The 21910-nt window shown below is 36.4% G+C and overlaps 1 protein-coding gene across 1 annotated transcript; it reads left to right on the top strand.

Moving 5' to 3' along the window:
* The first annotated feature begins 238 nt into the window (after positions 1–238).
* On the top strand, positions 239–20803 carry LOC112505549 (trafficking protein particle complex II-specific subunit 130 homolog). Its single transcript, XM_025109446.1, has 22 exons — positions 239–414; positions 513–589; positions 1410–1639; positions 2297–2475; positions 5071–5254; positions 5622–5712; positions 6765–6919; positions 8803–8892; positions 9025–9186; positions 9435–9496; positions 9574–9664; positions 10050–10192; positions 10867–11074; positions 11421–11966; positions 12310–12522; positions 13352–13742; positions 14095–14191; positions 14287–14371; positions 15522–15711; positions 17129–17430; positions 19027–19117; positions 20386–20803. The coding sequence occupies exons 2-22, from the start codon at positions 526–528 to the stop codon at positions 20559–20561; spliced, it is 3750 nt and encodes a 1249-aa protein (XP_024965214.1). The 5' UTR covers positions 239–414; positions 513–525; the 3' UTR covers positions 20562–20803.
* The last annotated feature ends 1107 nt before the right edge of the window (positions 20804–21910 follow it).

Raw genomic sequence — 21910 nt, forward strand, 5'->3', positions numbered from 1 at the left:
CCCTTATTACCGATTTGTTACCGATATATCCTCTTTGTCTGAACCCTCAAAAATAATTATTACCAATATTATACCAAAATAAATCAATAAGTTTTTTTTATAAACAATCTCACACACTCCTACACTAATCAACAAATAAATCATCGTTAATAAAAATAGTATCAAGTTATTTATCGTCCAAATATTTCAGGAACCGTCGAGGCAGAAAAAAGCCGTTAAAACATCCAACGCTGGCCAACAATGATCGTGAAGAAAGCCGATTCTCAGTGCAGATGAATCTCCGGCATGACCGGAAGAAATCGGATCAACGGCCGATAGTCAAATCAATCCACAACTGCACTGGAATTGCACACCTCACTTGACACACACACTCGTTTGCCGACTGGTACGCCACCGTCGAAGACAACACTCGTGGTAAGGGTTTTATTAGTTTACCAATTCATTTCCAATTATATTGAAAAACGCTTATATGTTTTGTTTTCGAATTCGGATTCATTGATATTGGTCGACAGATTGGTTATATACATGGCAAATTCCTTAGCTCGGTTTGAGTCTATCAAGAAGTCATGCAATCGCTTCGTCATTGCCGGTATGTTTCGTAAAATCTATGTGATGTTCCGTGATTATAGCCCTAATTATATGTTTGAAAGACGCATTAATGTACTTCCACTTTCATACTCGATTAATCAGACGAAATCATTCACCTCTATGTTAAGTTGTCTACATTGAAAAACTTTCCTCGCTAACAGTTTAATGTTGTAAGATGATTTAATATTCACCAAAAGAGACGGTATTTTGGTCTTCAATATTTTTACTTTCGTGCAATGTTGAAGATCACTATCGACTTTGGTAAATGAAACTAGTACCTACAAAGTTCAAACCATAAATAGGTGTTACCGTGTTAGATGTTGCTTATGACATTGTCGCCGAATTATCTTCCAAGTACTGGTTTACCTTGTTAACATGGTTGTTTTTGGTCTGTTTTAACATTATGGAGCTAAAAATGGTGAATAGATTTTGTTACCTCCATGTCAGAAGATGATATGAAATCGAGTTAATTAAAATTATGAGTGAACCTTACTACAACCGCCCGAATGACTAAATTTCCATCAACAGCGTCATATTGAAGGCTTCTCTGGAAACAATGAGTAGGAACCTGAATAATAAAAATCAGATCCTTTTTGGGTCATCCATGGAGTATAATCGTACTGTAACAGTTGCCAATATTATTACAGATAGTCTTTTTTTGTTATGGATTAATTGTTCTTTCTGTTCACTATGTCAGTTTATGATGCACTTTTTAGCATATGGAGTATAGCATGACGAGTTGGGACTGGTTGTTTCTTATTACCTTTTGACACATGCCCGTAAGTTGTAATCTCAAATATTCAAGTTGCATCACTTTCCAGTTGAAGATGTAAGTGATTTGTGGCCCCTTGTCAAGGGGGGATTTGAGGAACGGCTTCCATTTAGAAGAGCTATATTGAACAACAAAACCCGTAATCCTGTGTCTATGGATAACCTGCCAGCTGAGTTTATACTGACAACAGATCCAAGGCTCCGCAGCCAGTTCCCTCAGGAGCAATTGTCGTTTTGGTTTCGAGAACCATATGCAACTGTGATTCTTGTGACCTGCGAGGTAACTAGTAACACTTTATGTTTGAACATTCATTTGTTGCTCAAGTTCTTGGCGTTTTTTATCAAAAGTTGGTTTAAGATAGCAAAATGTTGCTTCTTCAAGATAGACAGTTAGCATGGATGTCATGGAATCATGCAGGGGTCATGGTCAGTGGAGATTCAATAGCATTGAGTCTATGTGGGTAATACTGGGCCATGTTGGCTTGATTTTAAGAAAATGACTAGTAATTATATGAGACCTAACCAGTAGGCTATTGAATGATTTTTTACCATTTTTCCAAAGGGCAAATATGGGCAATGGATGGAGCTTAATGGTTATTTTGGTTGACTGACTACTTTGTGGCTTGCCTCAGCCCACACAAACTGAAACGGAGAGTGGCCTATAATACCTTTAACTTATATGTACAATGTCACCCTAGAATGTCTTGAACCAAAACTTTGACGGGAAGTATGCATCGTACTTTTCGAAAATCCTACAGGTAAGATTTTATAAGTTTAATCCTTTTCCTTGACCTTTGGCTTCATGGAGTTCTTTAGTCAGCAGTGAGAACTGATAACTTTCCTATGGTTATGGAAGTTTCCCTTTCCAAGCTGCATGATGTATGTTATGATACTTTGATTACAGAATTCTTCTCACATACTGTTTGTGTTTCTATAGGACCTAGATGAGTTCAAGACAATCCTAAAACCACGTCTGAAATCAATTGTGCAAAATGAAGAGGAGTGGTTCATTGTCTTTGTGTCTAAAGCTGCACCCAATAATGACAAAGCAATCAACAGAGCGAAAAAAGTTTATGCCAGACTTGAAGTTGATTTCAACTCAAGGAGGAGGGAAAGGTAAAACTGGATCCACTGATTACTCTTATCATGAGTTCATCGTAAGATCCCATACTTTGATGACATCATATACATAGAAAGTACATCATACGTTCCTTTGATCACGTGTACACTGAAATCTAGAAAAGTCCAACTTACGAACATTGAAACATTATGTAGAAACTTTTACAACGAGGTTAAGATCACTACTATCTACAACAAACATTACATAACCATATCACAATATAAATTCTTAATCATACTAACCCAAGGACTTTCAGACTTTGTTTTCCTTGCCCTTGCTACTTGCATCTTCTTGATTTTCACCTGAAATGCATGTTATGCTTTAACAAGCGTGGGCCTACTAAGTTCATGAGATTTGTATATAATAATATTTTTAATGTAAAAGTAATATCAATCTTTGAACATTCTGAATGTGCTTTGCTAAAATATAATATTTTCTAAAAACAGCTGATCGGCTTCACTTTACCTGGATAATATTTCAATTCTCTTTTCATAATCAAAGGATCCCATAACTTTTCTGATATGACCACAAGGGAACATATCACTTAACTTTGGATTCATCATTTTGAATCGTTTGCTCTATACTACTCTTTGATACATTCACCACGAATTGCATTATAATTTTTCTTACTTACTCGATATGTTAATGAAGAAGTGTATCCCATGTTTCTATTCCTCATGATACATTCACTAACAAACATGCCACACTTCCTCTTTCTCTTAGTAAACTCCAAAGATACACACCACTCGACATAAAACAGCTTTTATAAAACTTTGGCCACATCACCTCCATAGGTAAACAACTTGCATAGATCATATATTGATGGTAACATACTTTTCACATTAATCTTTAAATCATACTTCAACTTGTAGCCAAAAGACTAAACATGAATCTTCAATTTGATCATAAGTGCTTGGCATAACTGCATAAGAACTTCTTGTGGCAATACATGGCATAAAGCACTTTTCATGGCATGAAGATTTTTACAAATTTATATTGCATGAACTTGATCTACAAAGCACATGCATTTCAGTTTCGAAAAACGTACATGAACTCACCTAGAATTGCTTTCTACTCCTAGCCTCCTCCAAATTTACTATCGTAAATGTACTACCTCTACTAGGTATCCTGAAACTAATCTAATCTGGTGAACTTATATCATTCTTTATAGACCTTAAGATGTATAACTATCTTTAAACTAGATCGGTTCTTATTATCATGCTGGGTCTTGTAAACGGCTTAAATTTAGGAAATAATTAGAAAATTTCAGAAGATGAGCGTTTTCAAAAAAATCAATGGGTCAGTTTGGTCTGATATTGTTTGTAAACATTAGAAGATAATAGTTTTGCCGGAAAGGGAATAACACTGCGGTCAACGATTTGGTGTAGGGTTACGCTTTGCCACATCAAGCGGAAAGCTACGGTGGTTTGAACACCATAGGGCTACTCCATACCTACTCCAGCATGGATTTACACTATAACTTTCCAACTTCTAAAATTATCCACAGAAAGTTGTTCTGCAGAGAACAGCTCTGGTTAGGCCAAAATTTGATGTTTTCTTCAAAATTCAAAGAGTTCTAACTCTCAAAATTTATCATAAACCGCCTCAAACACTTAAAATGTAATAAAATTTCTTCCAAAGAATTCCAGCATTATCATCACAGATTTGAAAGAAAACTACTGAGTTGAACATCCTTTTTCTTCAAGTTCTTTGTGCAACTGAAATTCGTAAAGTCATAAATTTGAACTTATTCCACTAGTATGTTGTATGCATAGGGCCTATTTCCTCATGTCTACTCTAATTTCTTCAATAAACTACTTATCCTTTCACTGACTTTATATAGACTTTGTCTATTGACCCAATCAATTCATGCATATTCTCATATAATTCAGCTGTGCAAAATGATGTTTATGTACTAATACATTAACTTACTTGGGTTTAGCTTGAATCTTGCTTCAAAGAGCGGCAGGGAGGTCAACCTCCATCAAATTTTCTTCTAATACTTCTTAATCTCAATCTCTCTATCTATGAATTTAATTATCATCTTAACAAGACTACAACTAAAAGGTTTGGAGGAGGTTTCTAAAATTCTCCAACTTAAGCGACATATTTCGTGGCATAAAATTCATCATAATTTGTTTATCCATGTGATTAAATACATAATCTACCCATAATTAGTAGATATTAGAACCTCCTTTTAAATTTAACAAAGATAAACTCCTACAACCAAAAATATTATTTAAGTCCTTATTAATAATAAAGTTTAGCAATTTCAACAACTTATAGAAATTTATTTTGGTTATTTCCATCATTGAGTTCCTTTTTTGATTATCTTTTACCTTGTTTACATTGACCGGTATTTGGACTTGGTTTTGTTGATATATTTTACAACCCACATTTATGTGTATATGAGTTTCTAAACTGAATGCTACCACCATAAGATGTGTAGAGGCCTACCATAATGTAAGAGAATCATCTGTAAAGTTAGGGGATAAGCCTACTATGCTAAAGCTATGTAATTTCTTGAAAGCGCAAGGTGGTCCATAAGATAATTGTGTCTCTTTTCTGACTTTTGACTATTGATGCACCAGGTGTTGCAAATTTGATCTACATGGACCTGAAGCAACCTTTTGGGATGAGTTGGAGCCAAAAGTCCTCGAGTGCCTCAGAAACACTCTTGATAGGCGTATCCAGTTATACGAGGAGGAGATTCGTAAGCTCAGTGAACAGCGTTTTACGCCAACTTGGAGCTTCTGTAGTTTTTTCATTCTGAAGGTACCCGATTCTTTCTGTGGGTGAGGTTTATGAGTTTATCATTGTCGATTAATAAGACGTTAGGTTCAAATGTATGCATGATACAATTCTAAATGATAGGTATTATTGGTAATCGTTACCACAGTTTCTGAGCATAGTTTACTTGTCCTTTGAAACTTCGAAGTACTTTTGTTCTACTGTTAGTACTCATGTGATCTGAAAACTAAAAAGGAACACCAAAATCCTCCTGCTCACAAAGACTGAAGGCTCGAGTCTTCCAAACATTTTGTGCCCGCAAATATCATCATCGTGTCACTTGACTCATGTTCAGAAGTTTGCTGCTTCTATGATTTTCTTGGCTTTTTTTAATCATTAATTTTACATACAGGAAAGCCTGGCATTCATGTTTGACATGGCTCAACTTCATGAGGATTCATTACGGGAATATGATGAACTAGAGCTCTGTTACTTGGAAACAGGTACTTGAAGTATATGGTTTATATTGTTTGACCTTATTATCCATCTTAAAACTTGGTGACTGATAATAGATTGTTTACTTGTACATATGATTATTTTTTTCTTTTTTAGGACAATGGTAATAGATATAGAGAATGATACAGTTTCTAGCATATCTCATGTTGATGTAGATCAGCAGATCAGTGTAAAAACTTATTCTTTATCCATGTAACTTCTGACAAGCTGCAACACGATGGAAAAAGGAGAATTAGGTAGTTACTATGTAGGATATTCCTCTCAGAAATTCCAAATGTTTGTTTACCTTGCATTTCTAGGCATGTGTTTTATTTAACTGTTATCGGAAACCTGACGCTTATGTTTTAGTTTCTCTTTTTTGGCTGATATGTGTGTATATATATGTAGTGACATATGGGGAATTGGACAAGTAGCATTAAGACAAACAGATAAATATGATGCAATTAGTTTGTGAACATATTATTGGATGTATTTGTCAACTGAATACTTGTAATCAAAATATCACCTGTTCGTCTTGTGTTTGTTGCATTGAATGGCTGATTTATATTGATTAAGCTAAGCATCTTTACAGGATGTGACTGGCAAAATGCTAAAGTGTAGTCACAGAAATGTTCTTTGCATATATTCATTTGTGGAAAGCATGTTCTGTTGGCAAGAGCACCACTGACGAGCATCTAAGAAATATTTCGAAGCTAGGTTTAACTTTCCAAACACTCAGACTGAACGATATCGTTTTTTACCAATCCTGGAACCATAAGATGAGATCTTTCTAGCTACTGAAATTGTTATCAGATATGCTCCATATTATGTTGGTATTGTTCAAGTTCCTTTGGCATGACTTACAAAAATCAATGCACTATGTGCAACTACTGAAGTGTGAATTTTTGCACCCTTGTAACTATATATCCTTATTCTTTGTGTATTATACAAAGTACTTATGTTCATCTGTTGCACTCTCTTAATAATAGACGTTAATTTATTTTAGTAATGATTAAGCAACCTTCCTTCTTAGCTCTTCTTTCTCTTCTGCATGATGCAGTTAACAATAAACAGAGGGACTTTGGAGGAACGGACCATGGAGATGATCAAGCTGCAATACTAGACCCTGACAACAAACAACTGACGCAGATTGTTCAAGATAATTCCTTTAGGGAGTTTGAATTCCGACAGTACCTGTTTGCCTGTCAAGCTAAGGTTATCTAAGATATACTGGTTGAGTAGGTTGTCCATTAAATATACTCAAACCAGTTTCTGTACTTCAAACTGGTTATCTTTTTGGATGCCAAGAATAATACTACATACATTGCAATACCTGTAGCATATTGCAAAAACTGCATTAGTCGTTACTTTGAATAAGCACGTTTGTGGAGATTATATTATATGATACCTTAATTGATAATTCCATCATAAATAAAGTAAGAATTCTGAATTTATTTCTTACTTAATCACCATGTTTTGACATCTATTTATACTAAATAGAATGGGAGAGAAACTACAGTAACAATTGATTCTCTCCCTCGGAATAAGGAAACAAAACCTAAGTAGGAGATTGCAAGGGATCTTAACTATAGTGAAATAAGTACATTACAATAATACCCCTGTAGCTACTCTAAACGAGAGGAAGGGCGCTCGAGAGGTAGAGGGTGAGGGGTAAGGTAGTGAGCTGGGAAATAGGCTACTTGAGTCCGAAGATAGACTAGGAGATGTCTCGTTCTTACCTTCATTATGTTTCCTTGTACCCATGTTTGATTATTTGGTGCTTACTACTTTTCAATTTTTTTTTCTAGCCTAAATCTTTACTTTTTCACATCTTCTTTTCAATTTTTTGTTTCTAGCCTTAATTACTATTTGCAAGCCGGGGGTCTTCATAGAAACAACCGCTCTACTCTTTCACATAGAGGAAAGGTCTGTGTTACTGGGATATACTTTGCTAGCTTGGTTTGGTTTGGTTTATTTCAACACTCCTCAAGCTTGGTGAATGTATATCATTCATTCTGAGCTTGCTGCATAGATCTTCAAAGCCATGTCGAGGAAGAGGCTTGATGATGATATCCATCTGTTGTCAAGAAGGAAGGTACTTCGATTGAATTGTTCAAGAACAAGCATGTTCTTCCCACATTTGGCTCTACCGAATTTGCCAACCATGACATGATCATGGAGTTTTCTGCCTCCCACTTGTAGCCTTCTTCACCTTCATTTGGCCTTGTTACAGTACCTGAGCGACAGTCGAACTTTCCTTTGCCTTGGACGTACAACCTACTGATTGTGACTATTCATTGAAGTTTTGTCTATTTAGTTTGTGAGGGAGCTCAGATGCTGTTCAGTTTGAACAACTATATCTGCCTCTGTGGGTGTCGGGATGACTCACAAGTAGAAGCAGAACGAGGGCTGTTACTTGGTCCTGCCATTTGAGTTGACAGCTCTGAAAATTGATGAAGATTCATGAAGCCGCTTTTGATGAAATTGATGAAAGATCTCTTGCCTTGGACGTACAACCTTACTGATTCTGATCATTCCATGATTTTTTCTCTATTGAGTTTGTGAGAGGTTTCGGAGCTCTGATGTTGTTCAGTTTGAACAACCGTATGTGCCTTGGGTCAGAATGACTCACAAGTAGAAGCAGAACGATGACTCACAAGTAGAAGCAGAACGAGGGCTGTTTTAGTCCTGCCATTTGAGTTGACAGAGCTGAAAATGGATGATGAAAATCGATGAGGATGCATGCTGCCGCTATTGATGAAATTGATTAGAGATGGGAGGCAGAAATCGACTAGTGACGTTGACTAAGGAGTCATCGGAGCTTTTGTTTCCGTTATCATGACAACAGAAGTATTTCAGATGTTCTAGGAATTGTTCTCTTTGTATTCCTTGAACCATATCTGACACACTGTATAGGGAAAAAACAGAACAAAATCTAAGCCTACAAAAATGAAAGGAATATACAATTATACAACCGAATCTTTAGTGATTTGATTTCCTCAACACTGTATTTTCCTTACCTTCAAGTACAGTAGTCCAGGGCTTTTCATAATAATCATATATAAACTGTTTTGGCTGATAAGTCAGTTTTTTTGCAGCTGTTGTTCAAGCTACACCGGCCATTTGAGGTTGCATCAAGGGGATTTTCCTTTGTTATTAGCTTCTCAGAAGCATTGGCTCAGCATGAGGTCTGGCACTCGACCCATATATGTTATTTGTACTAACTTGTATTTTGTTATAGAGTAAAAATCGAGCTTCTCTAAACTTCCCACTTTAAAATTTCTCATTTATTGTTGCATGTTGTCTTTGGTGCTCCCCAGAGTATTTTGCCCTTCTGTATGAGGGAAGTTTGGGTCCTAACATCATGTGTGGAGTTAGTCAGTGCAACTGCTGAGCATTACAGAGAGGGACTGGTAGCACCAGAGATAAAAAAAGACTATTATCGTGTACGGGGGGAGTTATATTCTCTATGCCGAGTTAAGGTAAAGAAATACTGTAAACACTTGCATTAGATGAATTGTTCCCTTACCAATATCTGATCCGAGTGCATAAAGAGTCAATTTATTCGTGAAGATAATGAGTCATCATTTGACAAGAATGCATATAATATAGTGTGTTTTCCATTAAGCTACAGTTTTTGTGAAAAATATGTCATTTACTTCTTGATCCTTGTCACCTGTAGCTTTCAATAAACGTACTGCTTATTGAAGTGTGTTCATGAACTTGCCAGTTTATGAGGCTTGCATATTTACTCGGGTATGGATCTGATATAGAAAGAAGTCCAGTCAACAGGTAGGCACTCAATTCTTGGCTATTGCTTCTTGCAAGTCTATTCTCTACTCTCTCAAAAGTACCTTTTTTTGGTACAGTGCTTCTCTTAGCATGCTACCTTGGCCTAAGCCAGCAATTTGGCCTACAGTTCCCTCTGATGCTTCATCTGAGGTCCTTGTGAAAGAAAAGGTATGTATCTTCATTTATCATCTTTTTATTCCGGGAGAAAGCCAGACCATATTTCTTTAAATGGAAAAACTCGGGGGGTGGATAAATGTATAAAGCTTATAAGAGGTAATGTTGATGATTATGGTTAGATCCTCCAATGACCTGTGAGCCAAAAAGAGGAAAATATTTTTATACAAGCATATTGGATGGCATGTCATTCTATATGGCTTTTAATGACACACATGTCATTGAATTTAGCATGTCAATCAGGAAACAGATAAATGAAAAACTAGAGCTTTTTTTTCGTCAGATCTTTTGTTGATCATTTCTATTTCTGGTTTCATGCTATGTACTTATCAATAATACTTCTTTTGGTAACAATTAAAGTGATTAAGCTATATTATAGATGATTCTTGAAGTTACTCCAAGGATCAAGCACTATGGTATTCAGAGGAAACCATTGCCTCTTGAACCATCTTCTCTTCTGCATGCGGCTAATCGTGGAGGAGACTCTCTTTCTGCTGGAAATATGTTTGAAGTGCCTGATGGGTATGGAAATATTTACTGTTATGTGCATTCAAAAATTTGAGGTTTTGATTGTCAGGCACATAAAGGATCTTGGATGTCATATTATTTGTTTGATTAGAAAATACAAACCAAAACCAATTATATTCAATAAGTGGTAATATTTACTGTTGATGCTTTTTAGCCCAGCAACAAGTGGCAAGTTCTTAAGTTGAGGAGACTGTTTCAGTTGAATATGCAGTTCCCATTTTTCAACCATAATTTTCTTGACATATTCAGCTTATTAGGATATACTGGAACTTAATATAAAAGTTGGTTTTGTTATTTGGGTTGAAAAACAGGATTTTATAAGTGGTTCAGTGGATGCCAATATTGTTTAACTTATCTGGCACTTCCACTACTTTAATTTTCCTTATTATTTCGACAGACAACACTTCTTCCTTTCAGGTTAGGCTTTTCATGTTCTCTAATTAGAAACCAGAATATGCAAAACACTTGCTAAGTTAGAAGCTATTGATCAACAGCGGTTATTATTCCTTTGCTTCATAAATTTACATGTAAGGAAAGATAGATTATGAGAAACCATTCTCTCTTAATATGGCTTGAACATTCTTCTTTCTTTTGAAACCTGTATGATCATTTAAATATTTTTTTCCATTTATTGCCACCTTTTTTTTAAACATATTATATGCTGCTAGCTCAGGTTCAGAAGGACAAACGTCTCCTTCACCTAACTTACCTTCTATGTCGATGTCAAGGACCAATTTTGCACCAGGAAACTTTGAGAGCTCGACTGATTCTTCCAAGAGATTCGCAGAACTTTTTGTGGCTGCTGAGCATGCTCTCCGTAGGACTATTTCTGATCCTGATTTATGGAAGTCATTATCATCTTTAGAGGAGTTTGAGGTAGATGGTACCGATCTATATCAATTACTTATATGATGTAAATCAGAAACTTTTTCTAACCAAACTGATTTGCTTAGACTTAAATATGATATCCATCTGTTTTCAAATGATTTCATATTAAACTACCAAGAGATGCAAAATTATAGACAACTACCGTTTATGTGATGTATGAGTATGACACCATGTTATATGAAATTCAAGACTAGATTAATTCTTCAATCTTCACTCAGCTTAGCTTCTTTGCTGTTCAATGTAAAACATGAACCCTACAAACACTACATTACATAAGGAATGGTAATTTGTTGGATGTTTCTCTATCTTACTTCACCATCTGTATTTTCACCAGAAAAGATATCTGGAGCTAACAAAAGGTGCTGCTGATAATTATCATTATTCATGGTGGAAAAGACATGGTGTTGTTCTTGATGGTCAAATTGCAGCTGTTTTCTTTAAGCATGGTAACTATGATCTAGCTGCAAAGTCATATGAAAAAGTTTGTGCTCTTTATTCTGGCGAAGGATGGCAAGATTTGTTGGCGGATGTGCTTCCTAATTTAGCAGAATGCCAGAAGATACTTGATGATCAAGCTGGTTACCTGTCCTCTTGTGTGAGATTGCTTTCTCTTGATAAGGGCTTGTTCTTGAACAAGGAACGCCAAGCTTTTCAGTCAGAAGTAGTTCGTATTGCACACAGTGAAATGGAGGATCCTGTGCCTTTAGATGTCTCATCGTTAATAACATTCTCTGGCAATTCAGGGCCACCCATGGAGCTATGTGCTGGGGACCCGGGTACCTTGTCTGTAACTTTATGGAGTGACTTTCCTGATGACATTGCTCTTGAATCACTTAGTCTCACCTTGACTGCTACCAACAATGCTGATGAACTTGTTAAGGTATTCTGCGTATTAAACCAAGTACCCCCTCAATCCCAAAATAAATGTCCACAATGAAAAAGGCACAGTTTTAGAAATGTGTAATTATCACACTTTTTAGTCAACTAAAATAATTTTACTCTTAAGAATAAAGGGAGTGATGAATTCCTCTATCTCATGATTAATGGTAGAATTGGAAAGTGGATGCTTACTTTTGAAAGTGAACACTTATTCAGGGACAAATTAAAATAAAAATGTAGACTTATTTTGGGACGGAGGGAGTGCTATGCAGTTGCAATGTCATCAAGCAAGAGGATGCATTTTGTCGTTTCTTCTAAATTCAAATATTTCTTCTAATTTATAGGCAATCAAGAGCAGTGATGTTACTATACTGAACCCTGGTAGAAATACGATTACTCTTTCCTTGCCCCCACAGAAACCTGGTTCCTATGTCTTGGGGGTTCTTACAGGGCAGATTGGTCATTTACGATTTAGATCTCATGGTTTCTCCAGAGGTGGGCCTGCAGATAGTGATGATCTTATGAGTTATGACAAGCCAACTAGGCCAATTTTGAAGGTAGTAATGTTGTTGTCATACGCAAATTAGAACTAAAAAATGATTTTACTGCAATTCACATACGAGCAGGGGCAAACCTATTAGGAAATGAGCGGGCTTCCGTGCACCCGCTCGCTCGATTATTGCATGAGAAAAAATTTAGTCGTCTGAAAGGTGCACCCACTTGATTTTGAGGGGTGCCCTTAAATACTTTGAAACAAAATCTATAATAGGAATTAATACGGGTGGGATAGTTGGATTACCATTTTATATACTAGAGGTGAAGGGTTCAAATCTTTTAGGTGAAATTTTACTTTTTTATCTTTTTAACTTTAGGCTCCAGGGCTAGCCCATAGCATTTACTCCGGCCCTACAATGCTATTTAACAGCAAAAATGCAGTTAGAAGATTATATGCATTTCAAATACTATGCCAAGACATCTTTTGTTAATTTTTCTCTCATTTTGATTTTACTATTTTTTTTATGATTTATTTTCTTTCCCCATGTCAATTCATCTTAATAATGGTGCTTTTTATCTCATTTTCAAGGCAACATATATTTATTTTGAGGATCAAGGTCGATTTCATTTGAATAAAATGGATTTTATTCCCCAAATCGACACAATTGACTTTTATATAGGTCAAACTGTGTTGACTTCCTCCCTAGGTCAAACACAATTTTATGGACTTTTGATCCACCTTAAAGGTGCACCCGTTCAAAGAAATTCCTGGGTCTGCCACTGCATACAAGTCACCACTGCTATTTTCTAATATAATCTGTCCTGAACATGTTTATTTGTAGCACTGGTGATGTTGGCAAGTTCTGTTTGTGTGTTATGTTCCAATTTTAGGTGTTCAAACCAAGGTCACTTGTTGATCTTGCTGCAGCAGTTTCATCTGCATTACTAATGAATGAGCCTCAGTGGGTTGGGATAATCGTAAAACCATACGGTTACTCTCTCAGGGGTGCTGTTTTTCACATCAACGCTGGCCCTGGGTTGAGGATTGAGGAATCGTGTGCCATCGAAATGGAGACGTATGTCAATGCACAACGGAAGGTAGATGGGTTGCAGGATGCAGATGGTGATAGCAATAATGCTTCTGCTGTTCCCAAAGAATTTGCTCAACTTACTCTTAGGAATGGTAGTATAGAGTTACCAGATTGGGCGAGCAATATAGTTAGTGTTATATGGTTTCCCGTGTGTGCCCTCAGTGATGGGCTAGCAAGAGGAACAACTGCAGGTTTTGATGACGATAATTTATCACTTTTCTCAGTGCTGTAGGTTTAGGCATGTTTTCTTTGATGACGAAGGGTCGTGTGAGAATAGGAGTTAAGGTGAGAAGTGTAAGAAGGAATTTGGACCCTTGATCACTTTTAATCCCAAAACAACCAATGAATTATGCTTTAGAAAGGAATTGATCTAGTGTATCTCATTAGTGTTGATCTAGTGATTCTCTTCAATTAGGATTGATCCAAGGGTGGAGATCCCTTCTCACACTTCTCATCGTAACTTTCATTCTGACCGGAACCCAACCTTTCTTTGATATTTTACCGTATCTTGACTAATTAATTTGCTTTACCATTTCCTTTTAGGGGCAATCACTTCCCAAAGAGCAAGTGTTGTGGATGGCCTGAGGACTGTCGCTCTGAAACTTGAATTTGGGGTGATGCATAATCAGATATTTGAAAGGTTTCATAGTCATCTTTCAACCTGAAATCTCAATGCAGTCTGCTGTCTCGGTTGAAGTAGCTAAACTTCATTAATGCTATTGTGGCTATTTATAGGACCGTAGCTGTTTATTTCACCGACCCATTCCATGTGAGCACACGCGTATCAGACGAAGGCAGTGATGGTGCTTTGCTTTTGCAGGTCTATCGCGTTAAAACTTCTATGCTTCTGTAATATACTAATATTGTTAGTTAGCTTTACTATTTGTGGCTAGATCGTGAAGAACTGATTTACTGTTTTGATGAGGTTATGTCTGAGAAGCTGTACCAAGTGAACGGGAACTTTGCATTCTGAATCATATAGTCTTATTCCTGATATTCCATTAGGGTGCATTTGGTAACTAGACAGCACATGACATAACAGGATAAAACAACTGTTTAGTGTTTGGTAAGACAGAACTGGATAAGACAGAACAGATAAAATGACCAATTTATCTCTAATGAATTGTTTATATATTTTATATATTTTGATTAATTATGTAATTATTAAGTTATAATAAAAATAATACTTTTAATAACAAAATATATCAATAGAAAATTTTCGTCAAGACGATTAAAATGACACCAAAATAAAAGTTAATGTAGTTTTCAAAATTTTATTTTATACCTTTTATATATTTTTATTATTATTAATATTTAATAAATTACATAAATTAATCAAAATATAAAAACCGTATAAAAATAATATTTTGAGGACAGTAAATAGAAAGTTGAGCATAAAATACAGTAAATAATTTTTTTAAAGAACGAATAAGATGTAAAGATGAAGGCTTTTTTGATGTTTTAGAAGAGAAACAAATTTTATTTTGAGGTTATATTGGTAAAACATAGGTATGTTCCACCTCGTTTCAAATTGTTCCATGCGGTGGGGGGAATATGTCTATTTTACTTTGTTCCACATAAAAGTCCTGCCAAACGTAGAACATAGATCCCTATTTTGTTCTGACCTGTCCTATCCAGTGTACCAAACGCACACTATGGTTATGTTTGTAGCTTCATTTCCATGACATCGGCTATGAGGCCTATGTAGGATTTTTTTATTCTCAAAGTTATTTTGTTCTTGTTAGTTGCATGTAAAATATAAAGTTTGGTTTATTATTAACAGTTCATGGTCATGAGGCAAGATCTGCTTACATCCTATTCTCCCAAGCATTACATATGTGTGGGATATATTGGGTTCGTTTGGTTTGGTGACCAGAAATTTAATTGTTTACTTTCATATTTGAGAAATTAAGAATTGGTTATAAATGATGTTTAACATTTGGCCTTTCTTTTTCCCTTGCCCTTTCCAGGCGATACTACACTCACAGGTGAAAGCTTCTTTAACCATTCATGATGCTTGGTTAGATCTACAAGATGGTTTTACTCATGCTGGACGGGGAGATGGGAGACCAACATCTGACTGTTTCCCTCTTGTAGTTCCCCCAGCATCTAGAGCTGGAATCTTGTTCGGTATATCCCTGGGAACTACAACCACTAAAGGTAATTCCTTATTATGCAAAATATCATGTATTATGTTGTGATCCTTGAGGAGATGGACATTGTTTTTTGGATTATTATAGAAACTTTTTGAAAAAGAGTACCATAGTTTTTTTCTTTTAAGATTCTGTAATAGTTGATCTTGGCTACAGTGCAGCTCTGTTATACATCTTTCATCTTATCTCCAACCTCCCCCTCCCCCACCTCATACACACCCACACACAAATTTATATTTATAGTCAAGATCATGTGAGAAATTTACTTTTGTGAGAAGGTGACAACCAGTGAAGATACATTTATATTGTGTGAATTGTTACGTTATACAGTGTGGAGATTGTAACCCTTACATCACCTTCAATTGTGTATTGAAAGGTTACATTATATTGAGTGAATGTTGTAACATTCACACAATATAAATATATCTTTTCATAGTTCTCACAACAAACCTCAAAAATATAAGGACGCCTTCACTTTTTCTCGCATTCTCATGAAAAGGGGTTGTTCTTACTTGAACCCAACCTTTGGCGGAAGATCGTGTGAGAAGGAGAGTTAAGGTGAGAAGCATAAGAAGGGAGACCTTTAATCTCATACTCACCCATGAATCGCGCTTGATACGGCGATTGATCCGGTGCATCTCTTCCTAATGTGCATCCAAGGATGGAGATCCCTTCTTACGCTTTTCACTTTAACTCTCCTTTCCACTAGAATCCAACCCCCAACCTTATATATATATATATATATATATATAGGTGAAGGATCGTGTGGAAGGAGAGTTAAGATGAGACGCGTAATAAGGGATTTGGACCCTTGATCACTTTTAATCTCAAACCCACCCATGAATCGCGCTTGATACGGGGATTGATCCAGTGCATCTCACCCTAATGTGTATCCAGGGGTGGAGATCCCTTCTTATGTTTCTCACTTTAACTCTCCTTCCCACCGGAACCCAACCCTATATATAGGGTTTGGTTCGAGGAAAACCTCAAGAAAAGAAAAACCGAGGAACACCCTGCATAAAAACCAAAGAACATCTTCAGTTACTTGTAAGCATATGTGCATACCGTATAGATGAACAGTTATTAGGGTGTTCCTCAATTTTTCATTTTTTGGGGGGTTTTCCCTCTGGACCTCCCTCTTATGTGTGTGTATTCACATCAAGTTTCAAACAGTCCCCTATTCATGCATTCACGTTGTTCTTCCTCTACAATGGAACTTGGGATGATCAACTTCCTGATGAAAAATCTTCAATCAAACTTCAATGTACCCTTTTTTTGGAATGATTCTATTTTTTTCTTTGAAGTGCACATGGGTCATGTGAAGATTGAGTCTCGTATCATTATAAAGTTTACAACTATAAATGGCATTCATTTTTCCGATTCACTTGTCTTCCAACCGAGTAACTGAATTTGTGGTTTTACAGATGAAGAGAAAGTGCTGCATCCTGATACAGTATTAAATATTAGATATGAAATTGCTGGGGATAGAAACCTTGGCTCTCATACCCCCGTGTCTCTGGAACCCAAAGGACCCGAGGATGATGCCACACCATTGTTGACATTCAGAAGTGCTCTTGTTTTACAACGCCCAGTGCTGGAACCTTTCTTAGCAGTTGGTTTTCTTCCTCTTCCTTCAGATGGTCTTAGAGTCGGGAAGCTATTCACAATGAAATGGAGACTCGAAAGGTTGAAGTTTTTTGAGGAGGAAACAGCTTCTGATAAAAGCGTAAGATTTTTTCATTCTTTTTTGAAGTATAATATATATATATATATATATATATATATATATATATATATAAATACTCATGCACACTCCTCATCTTTGGTGAGCTTTGAACACTTGACCTCCATGGAGGCAGGGCTCTATTGGTAACCTGGGTACCGCTGGCCGATGGTGTGCAAGATTTCTCAACCTTACAGTTTACCAATTGATAGGATTGTCTTCACTTACCTATTTTATTCTCTCCGTTAGTAACAGCCAGCATCATATCAAATCCACTTAAATCAGCCTTCCCCTTGCTGTATCTTTGCAAAGAAAAGGCACATCTAATTTCAGATGGAGTGGAGGTTAGATAAACTAAATCAAACTAAGGTTTTGTTTATTAGCATCTTAACGAATTTAATAGGACTTACAACTTATGCGGTTAGCTATACAGTACTGTTTGGTAGTGGCTTAATGATATAGAAGTTGCTTGTTTAGTGAGCTTCTATAACGGAGCTTTATGCAGAAAGCCAAGTTTTTCCAAATCTGCCCCTCTTAATTAAAAATCACCCTCCTTCCATCTATGGAAAAACTACCAAACGAAAACCTTTTCAATTAATACAGACAGATTAATCTACACAACAACTTTATCCATACAGAACTTAATGGAAAACCAACCACAGAGCCCATAACACAATAAATCCTTCAAAGAGGTAGGAACTGCGGATTAAGATGCAAGTAGATCTTGCCGTGAAGACCCTCGGCTTGCAAAACAAAAATTAAAAGAATAAGCAAGTATGCTACATGTGAGAGTGTGTTCAAAGCATGGATGGACCCAATTTAGTGCCACCGTATTATCCATCCGTCGAAAGGTAAAAAAAAACTAGGTTCATGAAAGGTGCAACCATATCAATTTGTTGTGTGTCACCATATATATTTTAAAACTACAGTAAGGACACAAGTTTTCCTTGGTAGAGTTGGTTTGCAAGACTTTTCTTCCACCTCAGACATGAGTTCGAATCTCGTTAGTGACATTTTCTTACTTTTTTACTCTTTAATTGCAGATTTATTATTTTTATGAGAAAAATTTGCAATAAAAGACTTAAACACAAGACCTCACATATGAAAAACAGTGAACTAACCAATAGACCAGTTATGATGTTATAAAAAATATCTCGATATTTATTTCATATAGTCAAATGGTGCCACCGTTTGAAAAAATTTATCGGTCCGTCCCTGGTTTAAAGAAGCAAATAGTACAATAAACAGAAAATGTATGAGTAATAAAAGTGGGGGAAATAGATTAAACTAACAAGGAAACACAGAGTGCAAATACTGACATAAAGAAAGGAGTCATTTTGGGATATGACCTTAAATGAGTTTATACTTAAATACATGACCTCGTGGTCTATTAAAGAAAAATTGGCTTCATACGGGTCATAAATTTAATTTTAATCTCATTTCGTTTAACATTATATGCCTAAATATTCCTGAAGAAAGGCTAAGATAGTGTACAACAAACAAGCAGATATGTTGCATTAAGTTAACTGAATTCAGAATGGGAACTCCCAAGTCCCTTCATGGAAGGATGACAACATCATTTTATATTATATTTTACAGGATGGAGTAGTGTATGAAGTGAAAGCGAATTCAAAGAATTGGATGATTGCCGGGAGGAAGCGAGGCCATGCCCCTCTCTCCACAAAGCAAGGTATGGTGTGTTGGTGATTTTAATTTTCAATCATTTTAGTGTGGTTGTGATTTACATGAGATTGATATGAGATCGATCTGGTGATAAGGTAAGCATAAGTGAATTAAGAGGTGCGGAGTGCACACTAACAAATGTTGTCTCTATCGCCTTAGTTCGCCTTAAAGGCAGGGGTCAAGGAGGCTGCACCCCCTTGCAGGGACCTAGGGTCGGTGAATTTAGGGGGGTCCAAGGGGCAGAGGTCACTTAGGAATTTTGAGTTTTAGGATGTTTTGAACATATTTAAAGTCAGAATCTCATCGAGATACTGCTGAAACTTGGTAAAATTGGCCAAGTTTTGTTCATAGAATGTGGACTCAAAGCCTCTGAGACTTAGGCTTAGAGCTATGATATCATCGGGGTTTTTAAGTGTCAAACTAAAGCCTCTGGACCAGGGACGGACCCAGTGTAATGCATATGGTGGGACCGTATCAATTTAACTACAATTATAGGGTCTTGAAAAGTGCCACCATATCAATTTAACTACAATTAGGACACAAGTTTCCCTTGGTAGAGTTGGTTTACAAGGCTTTTCTTTCACCCCAGACTCGAGTTCGAGTCTTGTTACTGTTAGTGTCATTTTCTTAGTTTTTAGCTTTTAATTTCAGATTTTTTATGTTTTTAAAAAAATTGCAATAAAAACTTGAACACAGGACCTCACATGTCAGAAACAATGAACTAACCACCAGATCACTATTAATTTTGTGAAAAATATCCATATTTGTGTTTCTTATACTCAAATGGTGTCATTGCTTGAAAAAATTTCTAGGCCAAAGCCCTCTGGTTCAAGTGATCAGAGCCTCTGGTCCGAATGATCAGAGCCTCCTCTGGGCTTCCTCTGAACTCATTGCTTCTGATTTTAAGACAGCTGTAACCACTCTCACATCTTATCCGTTATCGGTTGTAACTGTGGCGCAGCTATGTCTTAACCGTTTTAACCGCTCGTAACCGTCGATCTCTCATATATATGTAAACGAGAATGTAGGTGTATACAAGGACTCGATCTTACAGCCTTTAGAATTAGAGTTTTCTCTTGGATTATCCCAATACTAAATTCGTGAAACCCAAGGCAATGAGGGTCGAATTATTGTATTCGGAAAGTAAACTTTCACGATCCAAAGAGATTATCCAGTCCACATATCATCTCCAATCCCCAATTCCTAACATGTTGAAACTTGAAAACAGCAGCCTCCTCCCTCTCTTTCCTGAGCTTAATTGAGAACTGTTTGCAGGTTCAAGAATCGAGATTTCGATATTGTGCGTACCGCTAGCTACCGGATATGTTCGGCCTCCACAACTGGAGCTGCCAAACGTGAAGCGGGCGAATATATGCTGCAATCCTGCTGGCCCCCATTTGGTTTGTGTCTTGCCCCCACCTCTCAGCTCATCTTATTGCATTCCATCCTGATACATGACAAATCGGTACGTATCAAAGCCAGTTTTGACGCTTGTTTTCTGTAGAGTTATATCGTCCCCTTTTGATTTTCGTGACATTTTTTAAATTTGTTAGAGTAGCCGTCCTCTTTCCAAAAAAAATGGTCATTTTCCCCTTCTTAGTGATTGACAATTAAATGATGATTACTTGTAAACACTCAATTAACAACCTCTATCAACCGAAATTAAGGATAGCCAATAAGTTGATATACAGGCTTTGATGGTTAGTACTGAGAGTTGATTTTACCTTACCAATTATATGTTGATGATTTTAGTGGCATTTGTCATTTTGGTGTAATTGAGATCGATTAAGGTGATAACTGATAAGTTAAACAACGTGAGTTAGGAGGTGTGGAGTGCACACTTACAGATGTTTGTTTCTATCACCTTAGATCGCCAAAAGGCAGGGGGTCAAAAGGGCCGTGCACCCTTGTGGGGTCCAAAGGGGAGCACCCCGAGGTCTAGGATTTTAAGAGAAGTCTTACTTAGGAATTTTCATGTTTCGGATGATCTGAATAACTTTAAGAAGGTTGGGAACCTTCTTGAAATTGTTCCTGAACTTGGTGAAATTTTGATGAAGTATAATTCAGAAACAAGTGTAATTAGAGCCTCTTAGGATTTATTTACCCAAAAGCTTACCCAGTAAGTACTTACCAATAAGAATCAACATTCTAACTTATTTTACCGGATAAGATTGTAGTCCATCAAAATGGTATTACATGCAACAATTTACCCAATAAGGGTTTACCGGGTAATAGTCTTCATCCTCACTTACCAGGTAAGATTCTCCATACTTATTATCACTCTTACCAGATAAAATTCTCGATCATTGTCATGTTCATCCGGTAAGATAAATGACCGGATAATGGTAAACGGTTAAACCTCAATAAGACTTGGGTTGGCGGGTATGGGTTATATTTGTAGATGGTTAAATAGAACATCAATGACCAAATTGATAAATACCCCATACCTTCCCCTTTGACATGATTGTTTGCTTTATATCCGTTTTTTCTCTTTTCATTTTTGTGTTTATTTTTACCATTTGTATTTTTTTTTTTTGAAGTATATAATATTTATATACGGCAAATATAACAAATAAACTTACACACCATCCTCATCTTTGGTGAGGTTTGCACCCCTAACTTCTTAGGAGGTCAAAGATTCAAATACCGCTAGGCCAAAGACCCTTTGGTTACCGTTTGTATTTTATGCATGAATAATCAAATTAATCATGGGCATATTTATCTTTAATAATTGATTTTGAAAGTGATATATTTACATAGACCATTGGAATCTTAAAGCAAAGTTAGATGTAGGAATATT

This window comes from Cynara cardunculus (genome assembly GCF_001531365.2).
Source record: "Cynara cardunculus var. scolymus isolate 2C chromosome LG 2, CcrdV1, whole genome shotgun sequence".
Taxonomy (NCBI): domain Eukaryota; kingdom Viridiplantae; phylum Streptophyta; class Magnoliopsida; order Asterales; family Asteraceae; genus Cynara; species Cynara cardunculus.